The sequence below is a fragment of the Xiphias gladius genome, chromosome 18, assembly GCF_016859285.1.
Source record: "Xiphias gladius isolate SHS-SW01 ecotype Sanya breed wild chromosome 18, ASM1685928v1, whole genome shotgun sequence".
In the NCBI taxonomy this organism is placed as follows: Eukaryota; Metazoa; Chordata; class Actinopteri; order Istiophoriformes; family Xiphiidae; genus Xiphias; species Xiphias gladius.
Genome location: NC_053417.1, coordinates 24731551 through 24750005, shown reverse-complemented (window position 1 = coordinate 24750005; position 18455 = coordinate 24731551). Strand labels below are relative to the sequence as shown.

General features: G+C 46.6%; 2 protein-coding genes across 4 annotated transcripts in view; one reads left to right on the top strand and one right to left on the bottom strand.

Moving 5' to 3' along the window:
- Window positions 1–21: 21 nt before the first annotated feature.
- On the bottom strand, window positions 22–3784 carry si:ch73-206d17.1 (tyrosine-protein kinase STYK1). 3 transcript variants are annotated; one of them, XM_040152937.1, is made up of 10 exons: window positions 3373–3784; window positions 3132–3253; window positions 2412–2555; window positions 2064–2264; window positions 1680–1861; window positions 1465–1548; window positions 1017–1234; window positions 874–914; window positions 654–750; window positions 22–417 (listed from the first exon to the last, which is right to left on the bottom strand). In XM_040152937.1, the coding sequence occupies exons 2-10, from the start codon at window positions 3175–3177 to the stop codon at window positions 246–248; spliced, it is 1185 nt and encodes a 394-aa protein (XP_040008871.1). In that variant the 5' UTR covers window positions 3178–3253; window positions 3373–3784; the 3' UTR covers window positions 22–245. The 3 variants fall into 3 exon arrangements, with proteins under 3 accessions (XP_040008871.1, XP_040008869.1, XP_040008870.1); XM_040152935.1 differs by lacking the exon at window positions 3373–3784 and having other exon boundaries at window positions 2412–3193; XM_040152936.1 differs by lacking the exon at window positions 3373–3784 and having other exon boundaries at window positions 1465–1545; window positions 2412–3193.
- Window positions 3785–4976: 1192 nt separating this feature from the next.
- magi3a (membrane associated guanylate kinase, WW and PDZ domain containing 3a) overlaps window positions 4977–18455 on the top strand; it is a 106240-nt gene continuing 92761 nt past the window's right edge. The window contains exon 1 of the mRNA XM_040152933.1: window positions 4977–5775. Within this exon, the coding sequence (XP_040008867.1) occupies window positions 5469–5775 (307 nt within the window). The 5' untranslated portion in view covers window positions 4977–5468. The remainder of the gene's footprint in view (window positions 5776–18455) is intronic.

Here is an 18455-nt window from a genome sequence, read left to right as displayed (position 1 = left end):
TAAGTCTGTACATTTTTGACAATAAAGAGAAAAGTGGAACAACTTGCTTGTGGTGTTTTTGATGCGTCAACATTTGACTGTAAAACTTTTAGTCACATAGTTATTTTTTATGTGAGAGTTGCCAGTGTACAAATTGAATGGAAGACGGTCAAAAATACTTAAAGCCCGAGGGATAACCAAACTTTACAGCACGCGCCGTCCATTTCCTTTTTAGTGGGCGTTGGCATATGTGGTTGTACGTGAGATTACGGGAGCAGTCCCGCCTTTCGGCTATACTCCAGCAGGTCTATGACCTCAGGAACGTGAAGGGGCTTAACGGCCGCCAGGTGCAGTGAGGACTCCAGCAGCTTCGCGACGGCTGAGAAGGCGGGTCGGTCTTTGAAACTCCACATCCAGCAGTACTTCATCAGGTCATACCTAAAGGAACAGGTGTGGAATTTAAAACACATCTGTCTTGACATTTTCGGGAAAAAGCCCGCCCCCGCTCGAAGGTCACAAAACCCACCTACCAGCAGTTTTAGACTTTTTACACTTCTTTTTTCCCCCCTTTTTTGTACAGTTTAAATGAAAAAGATATAAGGTGTTAATTATTCATTGGTTGTCAGATTTTCTTCTCCGTGTTATGTTTTATTCTTTTCTACTACTTTACTTACAAATGTGTTCCGCAATTCCCTGGTCTCTTCATTCGATAATACCCCCGAAGCTTTGGAAGGACGGACAGAGGCTCTAGCTCAGGGTACGGAGGTGAGCCTGAGATGTAAACAAGAGGAAGTACTCTTGCATAAATAAATGTGAAAGTGATCTGAAAATATACTGATGGACAAAAAATAAAAAAATAAATCTGTTTGCAGGTAATAGGACATGGCGCTTTACCTAAGGTAACCAGTTCATACAGTAGGATTCCAAACGACCACCTGGGGAAAAGAAGATGTTAACAGCTGTTTTGACTCACTGATGAAATAACGGTGGCTGCTGGGTGTTATGTTTCCCCCTCTAAACCATAACGCCTCGCTTACACGTCGCTCCTGTCGATGCTGAGCCGCATCATAATCCTCTCTGGAGCCTGCCATTTGAGCGGCACCTCCGCCGCCCTCCGCCTAATTGCGGAGTCCGCTGCGCGTCCGCCAAACGCTGCGCCCAGCCCAGACACCCGGGCTGAGAGGCCGGGGCCAATTAAGATGTTCCTGGCGGCAACATCGCCGTGCACCAGCCTGTGCTCTGACACCAGGTAATCCTGCGGGAGGGAGCGGTCAGAGCCAAACATACCAATCTCCGGCTGATTTATTCATGCCAACCTCGAGAGCAACAACAATTTGTTTCCCCGGTACCGTGGAAAGCGCATCATGATGTGCTGCGGTACGGAACGGCATCTTCAGTAGAGCATGGCATCTAAATTGAGCTCAGATTTGTGTAGTAGTTTGTTGGAAATAATTGGCGTACAAAAAAAAACGAAAAAAAACTCACCAGGCCGGCTGCAACCTGCTTTGCCACCAGAAACACTGACCTCTCGGAGAAGTTCTGCAGTGGATCCGCAGTGTTAGGATTCTTCTAGAGGGACGAAAAAACAAAAACAAAAAACAAAACCCATCTCATCAGTGCAGTACATCCAGCACCTGCAGGCTGCATGTGTCATCAAATACAGGTTCGGGCTCGGACCGGCGCCCGTGGAGCACCGTTACATTTCGGAGCGTCCAGAGGAAGTGAAGGAGGTTCCCAGGGCTGCAGGCGCTCAAGACCAGATACATGGGCGGACGCTCGGTCTGGCAGTGCAACATCTGCACCACATTCTCGTGCTTACACACGGCGGCGTGGAACAGGAGCCACTCCACGAACTCCTTAGCTTCCGGGTGGTTGGGGCCATCTATTCGGAGTCGCGATGATAACAGAGGGTTACGGCACTCAAATAATAACAAATACCAAAGTGGGCAATGTTATTAATTATGATTACAATATATGTTCATGCACTTCTCGTCCCACTACTTTTACTGTAATTTCACACAAAGGGCTTCTCATTCCGACCCCCCCCCCCCCCCCCCCGGCCTCATGACAGATTCACGCCGTACCTCGAAGGGACTTCACCACCACGGCGGAGGAGGGACCGTCTCTCCTCCGCAGCAGACCTTTATAAACGGGGCCGTAGCGGCCCGTCCGCCACCATTGGAGTCCCTCGAGAACACACTCCTCGGGGATCTCCCAGGGACGCAGAGCCCGCTGGGCCTTTGGAGCGCTTACAGAGGCGGCAGTCGGGGGTGGTCTCCGCTGGCCTGTTGAAGAACACAATGGCAGATACCGGTGAATGAGATAAATGCGGAGTCGGCATCGCTCTCGGGTACCGGTGTGCAATAACTTTTCATTGTTATCGTGTTCTCCAAGTGTTTTCGCAGAGGCGATACAGTTGTTGCAGTTCTCACCGTTTGCGAGCTGAGACGAGGCGCGGCCTGCTCTCCGTTGGTTCTTGTGGAGGCTGTAGAAAATCAGAGCCACCACCGAAACCGTGCCGAGCGCCAACAGACAAGGGATGATGACCACGGCCAGCGGACCCGGCGACGCCTCACCTGAGCAGCGAGTGAGAGAGGGACCGGGTTCGGCGCATCTGGTCACCGTGTATACTTGTGTCAGTCTCAACGAGTGTAAGAGGGGCGAAGGGACGGGGCCATCACAATGCCATTGGGGGGGGGGATTTGGCCTGCGAGGTGTATGGTTAAACATGCAGAGATAAATGTATATGTTTTCATAGAGGCCCCTTGGTTGGGGGGACCTCAGAGGACGCCCCCCCCCAGTCTGAAAAGGGAGTTAGCGCTTTGTGATTGAAACCATACGTTAGTGACATTTCTTAGGAAAACAACCGCCTCATTTAGGAGTCGGCGGTCAAGGCTGATTGTCACTGGCCTCGCGCCCCCTCACGAGCGGACCTGCAGATGTAATAAACCTTTACATGCAAATCAAGACGGTGTCAGCGGAGTCGCCTTCGTCCTCTTAACATCATCATCATCATCATCATCATCATCATCATCACCACCACCACCTAATAAACCACGAGACCCCGCAACAGAGCACGTCGCTCGTGGAGCTCGAGAGCCATGCAACCCCCAGCGGCCCGCGATGCAACACATCCCGCGTGTAAAACTTACGGCACGCGGGGAGCGAAGGGTCAGTGCTGCTGCAGTTTGCGTCCATGAGGAGCAGCTGACATTTCCCGCGGATGAGAGAGACAGCGCGCCGGCGTCAACGGAGGGGATTGGACGGTTTGACCCTGGGGGGGGGGGGGGGGGACCCAGTTTCATCATGAAGGAACTTGAAAGTTAAAAAAAAAAAAAAAAAAATCAACGGCACGAAGTGTAAATCCTAAAAATCACGTAAAAGTCCTCCTACCTGACACCTGACGCCCTCGTGATTGCGCCAACGCACACTTCCAACCTTGTAATATAAAAATTAACATCGGCAGAGAAGTTGGAAGGGAAAAATAAAATTCAGGAACCGAAGCCGTTATCAGCTGCTTGTGGAAAATGGGCTCGGCTTCGTCCCCGCGAGGGCGCCGACCGCGGTGGCGAGCTGGAAGGTCGAGCCACTGTTAATCGTTAACAGATCAAGGGGAACGATAACGGTAACAGGTGTCGTGCTCGCACCCGCCGCGACCTTCACCGGGTTCACTCTTTTCAACCGTGACTGGGATACACGCGAGAGTGCCACATTTCGGGGTTGGCTTAGTGACGCAGAGGGGAAGTCGGGCCGTGGCGCATCAGCCGATGGACGGGACAGCAAACCGTTCATTAGAAAACACACAGGAAAAAAAAGTTATATGCTGCAGCAATGAGTAAACACACATAGAAAACAGATCTAAGTAGGTCAAACCAATAAAAACAAGGGGATACAACTGGTTGTGGATTCTGTGATGCATAATTCTTCTATTTAAGCACAGGTAACCAGCTTGTGCGTCTTCGTGTTGTAAGTATATCTTAGGGGAAAATACAATAGTAGAGCAGGGGCATCGGCGTTGCCGAAAGGTGCTCTGGGTGAGGCGCGGGCCTCGGGCTGCAACGACCACAAGAGGGCAGGATTGCGGAAGAAATCGCCTCCAAAAAGGGGAAACCGAGTCCTCGGTTCCGAGGACAGGACAGGCTGCGGCTCTCCTTGGCGCGGTTGGTGGGTTTGAACCTACACGATAAAGCTCGGTTATCACCGGGAAGTGTCGGGCTACTGCGTTAGGAACGCACAGCAACCGAAAGGGCAGCGACGTCAGACCGGCTGGATTCAAAGGTCGGCTGTGCCCATTCAACAACAGGGCATTTCCACGCGAAAAAATATGCGTCCCAGTGCGGGGAGCTCCGCCTTCCTAAACACGCCGTGGACACAAAATCTAGCGCTTCCCAAGCACCGGAGACCCGCCCCTCGCCGTTCACCATTGGTTCGATTGAGAGGCCTTAGGACCGTCCCCCAATCTCTGATTGGCCAGAATCCCCTGCACTCAGGAAAGGAACACGGAAAAAGATTTAAAAAAAAAAAAAAAAAAAAAAAAAAAGTTATGGAGAGGAGCCTAATCGGATCATGTCTGTTGCACGCTGCTGCGTAGTTTCCAGTGGGAAGAAAATCCCCACCGTGCCTGCGGAGAAGCAGCGGGGAGCGCAGGGCGCGCAACCGAGAGCGAGGAGCAGCGGGTTCCCGGGTTTCGAAAGGATCGGCTAGGCGCCCGGTTCCGAGGAGGGTCAGGTATGTTTCCCCGTTTCCAAGGGCTGCCTCGCTGATGTCACCGCGGAGGAGGGCGGGAGCGGAGGACAGGTGCGCAGAGTAAAGTTACCTCTCCAGTGGGCTCGGATGAAGACCTGCCACGGAGCGGGGACTTACACACAGCTGATCAATCCTTTCGGAAATCGGGTTTTTGAACTTGTCCAGTATTTGTTGAAACTCGTTCCTGGGCAGTGTTATATATTTGGCTGCCATTTTTTTTTTTTTTTTTTGAAGTCTAAAGTGGAATATATTTTACTCCACGCTTTTGGAACTGACAGCCCCCGGTGCGCACCAAACTGCGGCGCTCGCAGGGTCCCTGCGGCTTTGTAGTATCGAAACTTAACGGCTCGGGGGAAGCTGCTGTTTTCTGTTTTTCTCTGCCGTGCACATAGCTTCGCAGTTGGGGGTGTGGGATTCGAGACGCCCCGGCATCGGATCCCGCACTTTCCGCCCCAATGCGACACTGACGCAGCCGGTCTCGCATCCCGGTGGCAGACAGGTGATGCTCGAGTAATTCAGTGGAGGGAGAGATCGTCAGCGGAGGGAGTTTGATCTGAAAAAGAAAAAGAAAAAAGAGAGACTTGTTCCCCCTGGAATGGAATACAACAGAGGAAAGCAGCCCCAACTTCTGTAATCTGCAATGATTTTTCCGTGCGTCATTGCGTCTTAGGATCAGAAGCGGGTCTCGCGCCGAAGGACAGTCGTACTTGGACTCGCTTTCAGGTTTACAAGAGCTACCCACAATGTCCAAGACACTGAAGAAGAAGAAGCACTGGTCCACCAAAGTGCAGGAGTCCACCGTGTCGTGGGGGGGTACCGGGGAGTTGGTCACGGTAGTTGAGGTGCGAGGCGGCGCCGAGCTGGGAGAGTTCCCGTACCTCGGACACATAGTTTCGGACGCGCTGGTTTGCCACGCCGGGAGGTCGCCCAGCAGCGGGGACGTGCTGCTGGAGGTGAACGGCACTCCGGTGAGCGGACTCACCAACCGAGACACACTGGCCGTCATCCGCCACTTTCGGGAGCCCATCCGCCTGAAGACCGTGAAACCAGGTGTGTGCGCGCACCCCCACCCGCCCCCAAACCCTACTCCGTGTGCGAAATGCCTCTAAAGTGCTCGTCGCAGCAGGAGTGACCTGCCGATCGAGAAGCTCACAGAGCTGGTCGGACTAGTGCCGGGAGTATTTGAGAGGAACGTGGGGGCACAGCCTCACAGCTGAGCCCCCGTTCGTCCATGCAGGGCAGTGTGTATTTGGAAGCAAGTCCATGGGTCGATTGGTGTTTTTTGTTGTTTTTTTTAAATGTTCCTCCGGTTTAAGCATATCTCAACTATCTGCACGCCTCCTTTTCATTGGTGCGGAGACATCCAGTTTTTCTACCACTGCCTTTTGCTGCAGCACAATCCCGCCAAACATCATGAGCGAGGGACACGCTGTGTCTAAGCGCGCTTGCTCACACTGCCCAGATGTGGGCTGCGTGTTTACAGTAACACGATCACGTAGTCATCACACGTACGTACGTAGGTACGCACGAAGGTGCACACGCACGCTTTAAAGTCCGTCGGTAATTCTCTGTCTGTAAACTCAGCTAAAAGCTTATTGATCGGGACTATGTGTCTGTTGTTACCTGATTTACGGGCAGTTAGTTTGCACTTCCTCGTGGCCCTCAGACAGGCCAAGTGAATGTGTAGAATGTGCCAAAACATACCAGCAGTTGAACTCTACCAGTCGTGTGGGACAGAGAGGGTGTGTTTGTGTGTGTGTGTGTGTGTGTGTGTGTGTTTACGTTTGTGTGGATGGACGAATTTGACAGAGGCACTGCTGAGTGTGGCACTTTGCAAACACTTAGCATGGCTTTGACAATGGTTTCCCTTGCCAGTTTAGACAGTGTCAGTCTGTGTGCAGCACTGAACTGAGTCCAAGTCTAATTGGATCAATTAGGCCCATATCCTTAAATCCCCAGGCTGCTGTGCTAGCTTGGCGACACGTTGACTGTCGGTCATCTTTGCTTTGTGGCGGCCTTTCTCCTTGAACATTAGGTTCTCCTGTCGACTAGGGTTGTGTTATTAGGATTTATTTTTAGCATGAGCGTTCAACGCAATGAGCCGTGATCCAGTTTAATGCGTCGCATGAAACCAAACTTTTCGTAGGAATAAAACAGAGGCTTTGTGGGAAATGTGATCTAGTGTTTTTTGCTCGTGTTTGGACGTTGGAATCAACCATGGTAAAGGTGCATGGCGTTGGCTCCACAACACTCGAAATGCCTCCAACCTTCAAACATTTTCCCTTGACCTTGTGTTACGTAACGTCAGCTGTATGTTAAGTGATGCACGAGCTACACCTTCGTCGTGTGCAGGCTGCGTACCGCAGGCTCCTCTCGGGGGCCTCACTGTGTGTTTGTAATCTTCGTCCCCTCTCTCATGATCAATTCATGCTTCATCCATCATTGATGGCTGCTCCGTGCCAAGATGAGGTGGCTGATGGGCGGATCGGATGTTAGCCGACTGCTGTGGATGTAACCTTGTATTCTCCTGATACTGCCGAGTTGGGAGTTGGGAGGATAAATGCTGGGACAGAGTAGTGGAGTTTTGGGTCAATTGCAGGTGAATCTTAAAAAGACAAGATTTTTGCGTCTGTTTCCAAAAACAAATTCTGTAGACTTGTCACAGCGCAGTGTTGCCCGTGTAGCTTGTGTTCGCACAACATTGGCCCGATAGGAAAAGCACTTCCATCATTTCAGATTGCCCCCCGGTTGGAAATGTTTCCCTTCTTTCCTCACTGCCCAGTTTGTCTTTACTTTATCTTCTCCCTTCAGCCGATTAAGCCTTATCATCACATCTTGCCATTCCTCCTCGTCTCTGGTATTTTCTCTCCTTCACTACATTATTCCAAATTTCGCTCTGATTCTCCCTTTGCCTTGATACCCTATCCTCCTAAACCCCTTCTATCACCAGTATACTCTATATTTCCTTCTTTTTTTTTTCTCCACCAGCCATATCTCCCTATGAGTAAACCTAACAAATATTTAAAGATTTGCAGCATTTCTTCAGAATTTTACCCACCTGCCGTGACAGTCACACCTGCAGCTTCTAAACCAAATATCATTTTGCACCTTTACTACAGCTGAGACCTCTTGACATTCCCCCCCGCACAGTCGGACAGAGAACAGACGCTGTCTCGAGTGGTCTTCTGGCTCCAGACCGGCCGGTGCTCTCAGGACGCAGCTCCCATTTTGCGAGAAGAGCAAGGCAATAGACAGTAACCTTGAGGGGACAATTTAGAATAGAGGCGTCGTGATTGAAGATACCGCTTGCTGCTTGGAGACTTGTGAGTGAGTGGGCAGTTCATTGATTCATGCTGTAAACAGTATTAGATCTGCTTGTTTTTTGCCTCGTGGAGCTTAATGGAAGGACCATTCAAGTCTCAGGTCTCAGAGCACCCCCTTGATTCACAAATCAGGCCTGTAGTGGTGACTGGAACACAGGTTTTCAAAGGGTTTCCTCCTCCTCGTTGAAAGTCTGAAAGATAGATAATCATAATAATACTGAGATGACCAAGGTTCAGATTTAACATTCCTGCCCCAGAGATTACATCAGTATGCAGTATAATAATACATTTCTGAAGGCAAAGTCTAGATGGGAGGAAACACTTATCACAGGTCAGCTTGTTTACTGTGGTGTTAAATCTGCTCTTCCCTGTAGACTGATATAATAAATTACTTTAAAAAAAATAATGGATCATACGTTCTGATGGTAAATGCACTTTAATGCGCCGCAATATGAGCTAAAGCAGCAACATGACATTATCGACTTGGAACATAATAAATCATTGTTAACACAAATTTTCAATAATGCCAATATTTATTAAAAATAAGGCAGTGATGATGTTATGATGCTGTGTAAAATCTTGGGGAATATTCAGTAATTTCTTGTTTTTTTTTTTTTTAATTTTATTTTATTATTTTTTTATTTAAGAGATGAATGGGGTTCAGTTAAGAGTCCTGAGAATCCCCCAGGACTCTTCTGGTTACAGAGGGGCTTTCTTATTTTGAATGTAAAGCAGGCACACAGCACTTAATAGCTAAACCCGCAGTTTCCCGTGAGAAATGAACTGCAACAATGTCTAATTTCATACAATCTCACTCCACTTAATACCCAAGGAGAGACGATAAAAATGAGCTGCTTTGAGTTTTTTTTAATCCGCCCTTTTAAGGTAAGAGTACCCGAGATGTGTCAATTGGGGGCTTTTATTTTGATAGGCACACTAAATTATGAAGAATTCACAGGCAGTTTTTAGTTGTTTAGGGTCCAATGGACTCTGTTTTTCAAGCATGCAGTCATTTTTTACTAAAGAGACTAGAAAAGGATCCTGAAGACAAAAGATGCCACAAAGAACCCTGGTCACAATAATCTTGAATTATTTAGTGTGAGAGAATTGCAGTGGGTTCTTTATTCAACCTGTTAGAGTTTCTTCAACAGAGATAAACGTAAAGGGCTCCCCTCCCCTTCTGGGGTCCTCTTACGCTGTCATACATCACCTACCTGCGATGTTCGGCGCCTCCCAGGAGTTACCTTACGATGAAGTGTTTTAATTTCCCTTCTTGATGGGCCTACATTCGCAGTCTCCGTGGCGTCTGGTAATTTACATTACATTACATTTTCCGTAATCTCCTCGACAACCACCTGAGCGTGTGCCTGAACTTGTTGCGTCCGGTTGTGGTTTACGCATGCGTTGGTACGAGCAGTTGAAGAAGTTGAGAGTCGCACCCTGTATTCAAAATCTGTCTTGTGTTTAGGGCTTAAATTAACGATTATTTCCATTGTCTAAAAATCTGTGTATTATTTTCTCAACTAACGGATTTTTTTTTGTTTACAAAATGTCAGAAAATGTTTTTTTTTTTGTTTTTTTAATTTAATTTTATTATTTTTTTATTTAAGAGATGAATGGGGTTCAGTTAAGAGTCCTGAGAATCCCCCAGGACTCTTCTGGTTACAGAGGGGCTTTCTTATTTTGAATGTAAAGCAGGCACACAGCACTTAATAGCTAAACCCGCAGTTTCCCGTGAGAAATGAACTGCAACAATGTCTAATTTCATACAATCTCACTCCACTTAATCCCCAAGGAGAGACGATAAAAATGAGCTGCTTTGAGTTTTTTTTAATCCGCCCTTTTAAGGTAAGAGTACCCGAGATGTGTCAATTGGGGGCTTTTATTTTGATAGGCACACTAAATTATGAAGAATTCACAGGCAGTTTTTAGTTGTTTAGGGTCCAATGGACTCTGTTTTTCAAGCATGCAGTCCTTTTTTACTAAAGAGACTAGAAAAGGATCCTGAAGACAAAAGATGCCACAAAGAACCCTGGTCACAATAATCTTGAATTATTTAGTGTGAGAGAATTGCAGTGGGTTCTTTATTCAACCTGTTAGAGTTTCTTCAACAGAGATAAACGTAAAGGGCTCCCCTCCCCTTCTGGGGTCCTCTTACGCTGTCATACATCACCTACCTGCGATGTTCGGCGCCTCCCAGGAGTTACCTTACGATGAAGTGTTTTAATTTCCCTTCTTGATGGGCCTACATTCGCAGTCTCCGTGGCGTCTGGTAATTTACATTACATTACATTTTCCCGTAATCTCCCTCGACAACCACCTGAGCGTGTGCCTGAACTTGTTGCGTTCGGTTGTGGTTTACGCATGCGGTTGGTACGAGCAGTTGAAGAAGTTGAGAGTCGCACCCTGTATTCAAAATCTGTCTTGTGTTTAGGGCTTAAATGAACGATTATTTCCATTGTCTAAAAATCTGTGTATTATTTTCTCAACTAACGGATTTTTTTTTGTTTACAAAATGTCAGAAAATGTTTTTTTTTTTTTAAACTGCATGTGTTTTCCTACGGCCCAAGATGACGTCTTCAGATGTCCTGTTTTTTCAGTTTACTATAATGTGTGACAAAGAAAGGCACCAAATCCTTAACCGACCAACCTTGACATCATGCGGTAATTTGCCACTCTTTCCTCTCCAAAATGGACAATCTCAGTCTCTTTTCTTTCGGTCTCACTGATGGCGTCATTTTGAGGTTCACTCTTCATACGTTTGCCATCAGTAGCGCAGCGGAGCAATAAGTGCACAGCCTGTGTTAATTAGGTTCCCCCCACAGTGCAGGCAGGGTTTCTAGAGACTAAGCTGCTCTAAACCAGCTGAGAAGAGCTGTCGGGATCCCTCTGGCTCTGTGGCTCCTTCTCCCCACGATAAATGTAACTTCTGCTCCTCTCACTGCCTTTGTCAGATCTGCATCTAGAGTTAAGCCCAGGTTTGTCTCAGAATTTACCTTGTGAAGAAGGTGAACATTTTACTTTAATCAGACAACTTCGATACCAGAGTACAGTCATTTCTCTGTACACTTTGAGAGACCGCGTCAGTCAGACCACTGCAACTCTGAGACGCTTAGTCCTGGCTTGCAAAATAATCTAGAATCCTGTTCCTCCTCTCACCTCATGCTCCTCCTGCAGCTCTAAACATGGAGGCCGTCCAGTATTTCAAGTCAAAATGGAGCTGTGCTGGCCCCCGTCTCCCCTGTGCTCTCTGTGCTGCATCCTGTTTTCTGTGCAAGCGTGTGCCTGTTTAAGTGTATGCGTATCGCAGCTGTACACCTGATGTGACATCCACCCATCATCCCCTCCCACTGGCTGCTCTCCCGGCTCATTCCCCAAACCTGTCACACTTCTCCGCCCTCTGCTCTGCCAGCCCGTCAGCGGTGAGGGATGACGGTGCAAGCGGATGGGCATATTGAAGCCCCAGACGGCAGCGGCTGCTCTGAATACCAAAACATGCCTCTTCTACTCTTTTTTTTTTTTTTCTTTTTTTTTTTTTCTCATCCCTTCCTGGAGCGGCCCTCTCCTTCTGCAACTCATAACCCTCCCATTCTCCCAGTCCACTCCCCTCTGTCTAACAGCGTTTACACTTCTGCCTCCCCCTGTCTTGAATTTATTTCCTCCTTTTTCCGGCAGTGCAAGTGGCCCCAGCGAAGAGGAAAGAAAATGATTGATGGAGGAGGAGGAAGGATGAAGGTTTGCCCACTATGAACGCTCATTTAGGGATTCCCGCATCATTTTTACAGTCTTGGAACCATCAGCGAATGGCAGAGCACGCCAGATCTCCCCCAGATGTTTAGTGACATGTGCATCCTTCTTCATTCTACCTTGCTAATGCTGCCCATGGAGCCGCATTGCGGTAATGAACAGGCCAGCAGCAAAGATAGCATTTTCATATGAGCCATGCCTCTCACTGGTAGGCACCATGATTTGGCAGGCTTGCCTAAAAGCAGTGGGGATGAGCGCGTGCTGATTCACAAAGACCGCCTCTCTTTACTCACTGAGCAGTCGTCTTGTGATCTCAGCAACAGCAGTGTCTCCAAGTTGCTGCCACCAGCAGCAACTTGGAGACACACACACGCACTTCCTCAGAGGCTTTTGCCCTCCTTTCCTCAACTTGACTCCTAATTGGTCTCTCTCCAACAGCAAGCCATCCCTGCATCTGTTTATCCCTTTTGAGATAAGATGAGGTCAGCTACTAGACAGTGTATATACATAACAGAGACCAGAGCCCGGCACCTCCTAAGTCATTAGGAATGATAACCTCCAATGCGGCGCTATATGAATACAGCTCTTCCTTTTTGTGCTTCGCCCATTTTTACTGAAAAATAGACGCTGTTTGCTTTTTCACTGTGATTTTACCTTGCCCCCAAAAGGACAATGATCACCACGGTTAGAGGGAAAAAAAGATGTTTTTGTAACGTCGCCTCCGCTAATGAAAGATAGTGAAGAGAAAATTGAGAGAAAGTAAAAATGTACTTCAGTCTGTGCACCAGCGAACTTTCTCAATCATTTTCAAAACAAAACCCTAAACATTAGACTTTTTTTTTTTTTTTTTTTGCAGGGTGGAGTTTATTATTTCCACTAAAAGGAATACAACCAATGATTATCATCCCTACACTGTGTACCAAGTTAAGTCAGAATAAATGCTCCGGCAGTTTCATTAACCCACGTTAAACTTGGGAACGTAAATCAGTGACTGGCACAGCGTTGGTAATGCAGTTGTTTTGGTAACTGTTATCCAAACACAGTTTTTTTTTTTTTTTTTTTTTCCCCCTCATGTCGTCCATTAACATTCTCATTGCTTTGCAGCACTGACACTGACTTCCTGATAAGGAATGTTTGTTCCCTCAGCCTAAGACAAACAGCGGGAGGTGGCTGGGCCGGAGTGAGCCGCTATCACACAACAAGCCCTGCAAAGATGGTGTGCTTTTAGCACACATGCACCACCACCTGACCCTGACGTGTTTGAGAACAGTTTGGCCTATAAACTTTGAAATTGTCTCCTCTGTGCTGACATGGGAAATAGAAATAGAGTGATGGAACTGGACTGTTATGAATCAATACGCAGTTGCACATGTGGATAGAGGGATCTAGGGGACAGATTATCTGATAGCTGATTAAACCAAATTTTCTCCAGATGCACACTCACAGCCCTCTGTGGAGAGCCTTTTCGGGGACTTTGTGTTTTTGGCCTGGTCTGTATGAAACGTCCCCGTTGTGTTGCTGCAGAGGCAATAATGGGAACCGAGAGAAGAGGCAGCTGGCACATCGCTGTCTCAGAAATTTCCCGGAGAAGGATTCTCTTTTGAAGGATGTATTGGATTTAAACGGGGAGGAAAAAAAAATAAATGATGAACAGGTTTAGAGAAAAGAAAATGGGGTCAAAGAGGGAGGAGAGGAAAGAGTGAGAGGGAGCAAGAATAGCAGGAGGAAAAAAACAGAGGATTGGAGAGATAGAACAAAAATTGAGAAAGAGCAATAATAATCTCAGGGGTGAAAAGGATTCTTACCATTAGTCGTGATGATAGTATTGACTCTCTGTTGTGACTGTCTGAAATGATTCTGCCTACTGTTCATCAAGCCAAAACTTACTGTTTCAGACTTACCGCACAGTCAGTATTTCCAATCATGTCTGCATGTAACCAGTCCGTGTGAGCTGACTGCATATGTGTGTGCAAGCATGCATGATAATGAAAATTAAGGCACATCTGAATTGGTTTGCATGTCTGGTTGCGTTTTGAGGCCAAACACAATCACAGAGAAAGGCAGCATGTTTCCTTCTGCCTGCTTTTGAAAGCTGCCAGAATATCTTTTTAGTAATTTTGCTAGTATTCCTTGGTATATCTCTTCTCTGTGACACTGAAGGAGGATGTAGGGGTGGATGCTGTTTTCTTCGATTCCTTCTCCCATAGATCACGGGAGTTTATTTGGGAGGGTAATGATAAGACTGAGACAGATTGCCTGTCCGTGTAGTGTGGACTTGTGCGTACCTCGGCTCCTCCAGTAGGCATCTCGCTTTAGACTCTGTGTAATAAATCAGTTGAGAAGACTCGGTCCTAGAGTTCAGTCTCCTGGTTGACTGTGGTGCCTCAGACTTTGGTCCTGTGCCCGTGCCGATGGGCCCTCGTCAAAACGCATTCTGCCAGCACAGCCCACTCAGCTGTTTAGTTATGGTACTCCACCTCAAAGAATTGATTTCGGCCCATTTTGCTCGTGCCCGTGACAACATCTCATATCAAACGGATATTAAGCCCACCACCCTCCTAACACACCCTCACAGTAACCGCATACTCAGCCAGCTGCTGCTGTGGCCCCATCTGCTCTCAGAGCTGCAGCACTGCTTGTGTTTCTGCCAAACCCCTGCATGAAAGCGGTGAGGGGAGTAAGAGTATTTCATGACTGACCACTGAAACTTCCTCGTTTTTATATCTTCCTTTTGTCCTTTTGAAAAATAAAATGAAAATCCTGCTACCATATGTTCAGTATGTTTGATTTATGATCAGGTTAAGCTAGAGATGTTATTACTGGCTAAATGGAGGTTCCATCATCAGTAATGACGGGACAGCAAGGTTGGTTGAAGCTGTTTAGACAGACAAACTCGATGCCATCATCTTAGGACAAATAGCTGCATAGATGGAAGATAAAGATGCATTTTGTCCTGATTTGGGACATGGGAGGCAGCCATTTTCTCACCCTGTTATTAATGCATCGTGTGTTCTCCTTCCTCTCTCTATGTTAAGATGTCACATGCTCTGTGGAGATGAGGTTCCCTGAGAGTCCTCATTAGAATTCATGGATGTCAGGATCTCAGCCCGGCCAATTTAGCTTGCTTTGCTCCTTAGCTTCCCTAACAGGTTATTGATCGGGTCCAATCTCATCCGGAGCAGCTGCATGCACCCAAGGGCCTGATCTTTATGAAAAGTCGAGGGCACCAGGAGGACGTCTTGCTTACCGTGTGTTTGACTCGCAGCTCTTATTCATGATGTTTTGCCTGTGCAGAGGGTGCTAGTGTGCTCACAGTAACCACTGATTGTATCTGTCTTGACAGCCTGCCTTCTCAGTATTCAGCTCATGAAGGCGTTTTTTCTTATTCTCTGCTAATAAACCAATCCCAGGGCACAATTTGAAGAATATTTCTACCCCTGACATGAGAACTCAGGACTTGTGAGTGTGTGTTTGGTTATCAGGTGTTTGGCTTGGTTTTTTTTTTTTTAAAAGGCCAAAACACACACTGTGACAAATTTGCCCCCAGGCTTTGGCAGCAGCCGGCCTGTCGCCTACTCTCTGAGGTCTTCGAGCAAATTGACTCAAGAGATCACACGCGTATTACTCACTGTTTAAAGTAAGCAGAAGGACGTGTCTCTCGGCAATCCTGATGCTCTAGTGATGCAATCACTGGAGTATCCACTAGTACTAGTCATTTAAGCCTGCCTGACAACAGCCAGGAGAGATTGTTTGAATAGCTTCAAGATATGATACGTTGCTGCATGCGTTGAACTCTTGAGGAGCGGCTGTGGGGGGAAAAAAAACCTCTGTACCTTCGTCAGCTGTTGTCTGTCTTCTTTCCATGGTTCATTCCAGCAACAGCTTCAGTAAGAACAATTAGTTCAGTCATACCATCTAATCACTGGAAAACATGTTACTCCAGCAGAACGTGTTTCTAAAGTGTCAGTACGGATGATGTTTTTTTTTTTTTTGTTTTTTTTTTTTCATTACGAGATTTATTACATTGTAAGTCGAAACCAAAATGGTTTGTAACATTCCCTGATATCTGCTTGACAAATAGCTTCAACCTTGTCAGTGCGCGTCCCGCAGGAGGGCTTGAGTGTTTATCTGGGAATGGTGATCATGTGTGGAATGCAGTTACTTCGGATTTGTTGAGCTGCTTTGTTCCACCGGTGTATTGTTACCAACAGGTGCTTGCTCTGGCAAATTTCGCATTTCGCATTTCACATTGTTTCCATGTCGACTCTCTCTCCAAGGAGATGACGGTGAAAACCTCTACTTCCAGAAGACAGTTGCTTCTGTCATCAAGTCATTTTTCATTTAAATCTCAGGTCTTTATCTTACATTGTGTTCTGTTTATAAAAGATGCAACATTAGAGTATGATCCACGTCCTAGAATGCCCACATTTTAACAATGGTACAGTGGAGAGTCATTATATACAAATATAATCACAACATCAAAAGAACTTTTTCAGTCTTTAGAAAAAGCCTATTTAACCTTTAGGTCTATAATCTTTATTTTGAAAGTTGTCTTTTCTGTAATTTCTGTTCCTTAGTTGCAGATGTCTTTGGCTTGTGTGTGTTTTTGTTTGGTTTGCATTTCTTTAGTACGAAACCTCATCAAGCGTCATTCAAGGCCCATCATTTGGCTGCCAGTCGTTCATCATATCCCTGGCGCATGTCCTGTAAGTGAAAAATGGTTTCAAGTCGACGCGGCCTTGAGGTCTCTTAAACCTATTATGATTCCATTTAGGCTATCACACTGAAACATCTCCCCAGAAAAACTCTCAAGAGGTTGTACTCATAGGGCTTACTTTTACATCTATGGATGATTCACTCAGTGAAGAGGAATGTGGTCCAACTGGTGTTATTTTCATGTAGATGTATAACCTGTTTTCTCCCTCTCATATGTAAAGAATTGAGGGGTGTTGAAACTGTTTAGAATGACCTTTTGTTAACAGGCCTTTTGGGTTAGAATTAAGTGTCTTTACACCACAGACTAATTGTAAAGACTAGCTGATGAATCTCATTCCTTTTTAGAGATCCGATACGATGAGCAAAACAGCTCAGCTTGGCTGAAGCACCGGCAAATCTTGAATTGAATGGTCTCAAAATTTGGCTTGGGAAAATGGAGCTAGTGTTGGGAGGGCCGACTGCCAGGCTTGCCCTGCCTTCATGATATCAGACTTCCTCTTGACTGGTCCAGGGCTTCGTAGCGGCGTTAGGGGATGGCATTCCTGCGTGCCCAGGCTGCCTAAGAGCACCTGCGTCAGGGGGCTCCCCAGGAGCTGGCAGAGGAGCACAGCTCGCACTAATCCAATGCTTCTGTTGGTGGGTGCCTCAGCTAGGTTGAGGAAGTAAACACACGTGCAGACTAAGGCATGGGTGCTCAGCACATGCACATACACACACATGCGCAAATGATGGATAAAGTTCAGATTCTTCTCGACAGCCACCCACCCGTCCGTTGACCTGAATGACCCCTCACTGCAGTTTAGCACGAGATGGCCCCAGACTGGACATATGGGAGTGAGAAGAAATAGATCCTCGTGTCATGAAACATGCAGTCTGTCTTGCTTTCATCGCAATGTGTGTTCAGTGCCAATGTAAGGGTTTGGTGCCTGCTTTGCATGGAAGTATAACTTACTGGTGTCGGTGAAATGACGTTTTTGCCTCTCTAGTATTCAAATGGGGCAGAAAAAAAGATCTCTTCGGTTTTTTGCTGATTTATTTCACAGCATAGATTTGATGTAGCACAGTGATGAAAACCCTGATTATGAGACAGTCTCTCGGCAGTGTCAGTTTTGAGGCTTAGTTGGGCTGTAAAAATTGTTATCTTAAGCATGTCATAACGGGATTCGATGATTCTGTTTTCCGCCTCAGCCTCTTAGGATCTTAGCTTTTACAATGTATCTATTGTCTCCCTATGTCTGTTCACTAAGTTGCAGCAAACACCAGCTTTGTTGATTTCATCATGCTGCTTGTCTTGCTCTGGCTGAAGGAGGACACCCATTCCCCCCACTGCACAGCCAAAGATCCAAAATCTAACCAGCAAATATACATGCAAGAGTAATACATTTCCCAAAACACAGATGCCAGAAAAGAAAAAGAAACAAAAAAAGGAAAGCGCCCAACACCAATTTATGGCGATATTTGATACTTGGGCATCGTTTTCTCTCCCCCTGCCACCTAATTGTCAGCAGGAAGAAGATGAGGGCTCAGCCAGTGGATCTCTGTCGCACACAGACTCACTCAGCGTGTGTTTGTGACTTAAAAGCTGCTGCGGTTTTTCCAGTGATGCATTTGATGACTTACTCTGCTCTGCTGTGACTCACACTTCCATTGAATAGCAGCTTGTGAATGTGACCGTGAGACCACACTGACTTACAGGAATTTTACATCACTGATGCTGTCATGTAGCTGCTTATGGTAGATGATCATTATGTGGGTTACCACAACCCCAAAAAAAAAAAAAAAAAAAGAAACCAGCAAATAGCAAACACGCAGTCACATCAGACTTAAAGGACAATAGAATTATTTTTTTCATGTTTGGGTTCACATTACTAACTAATGACTGCCTTTATAGAATATTAGCCATTTTCAGGCTGTTATTCTACATTCCAGGCAATCATTGGTTTT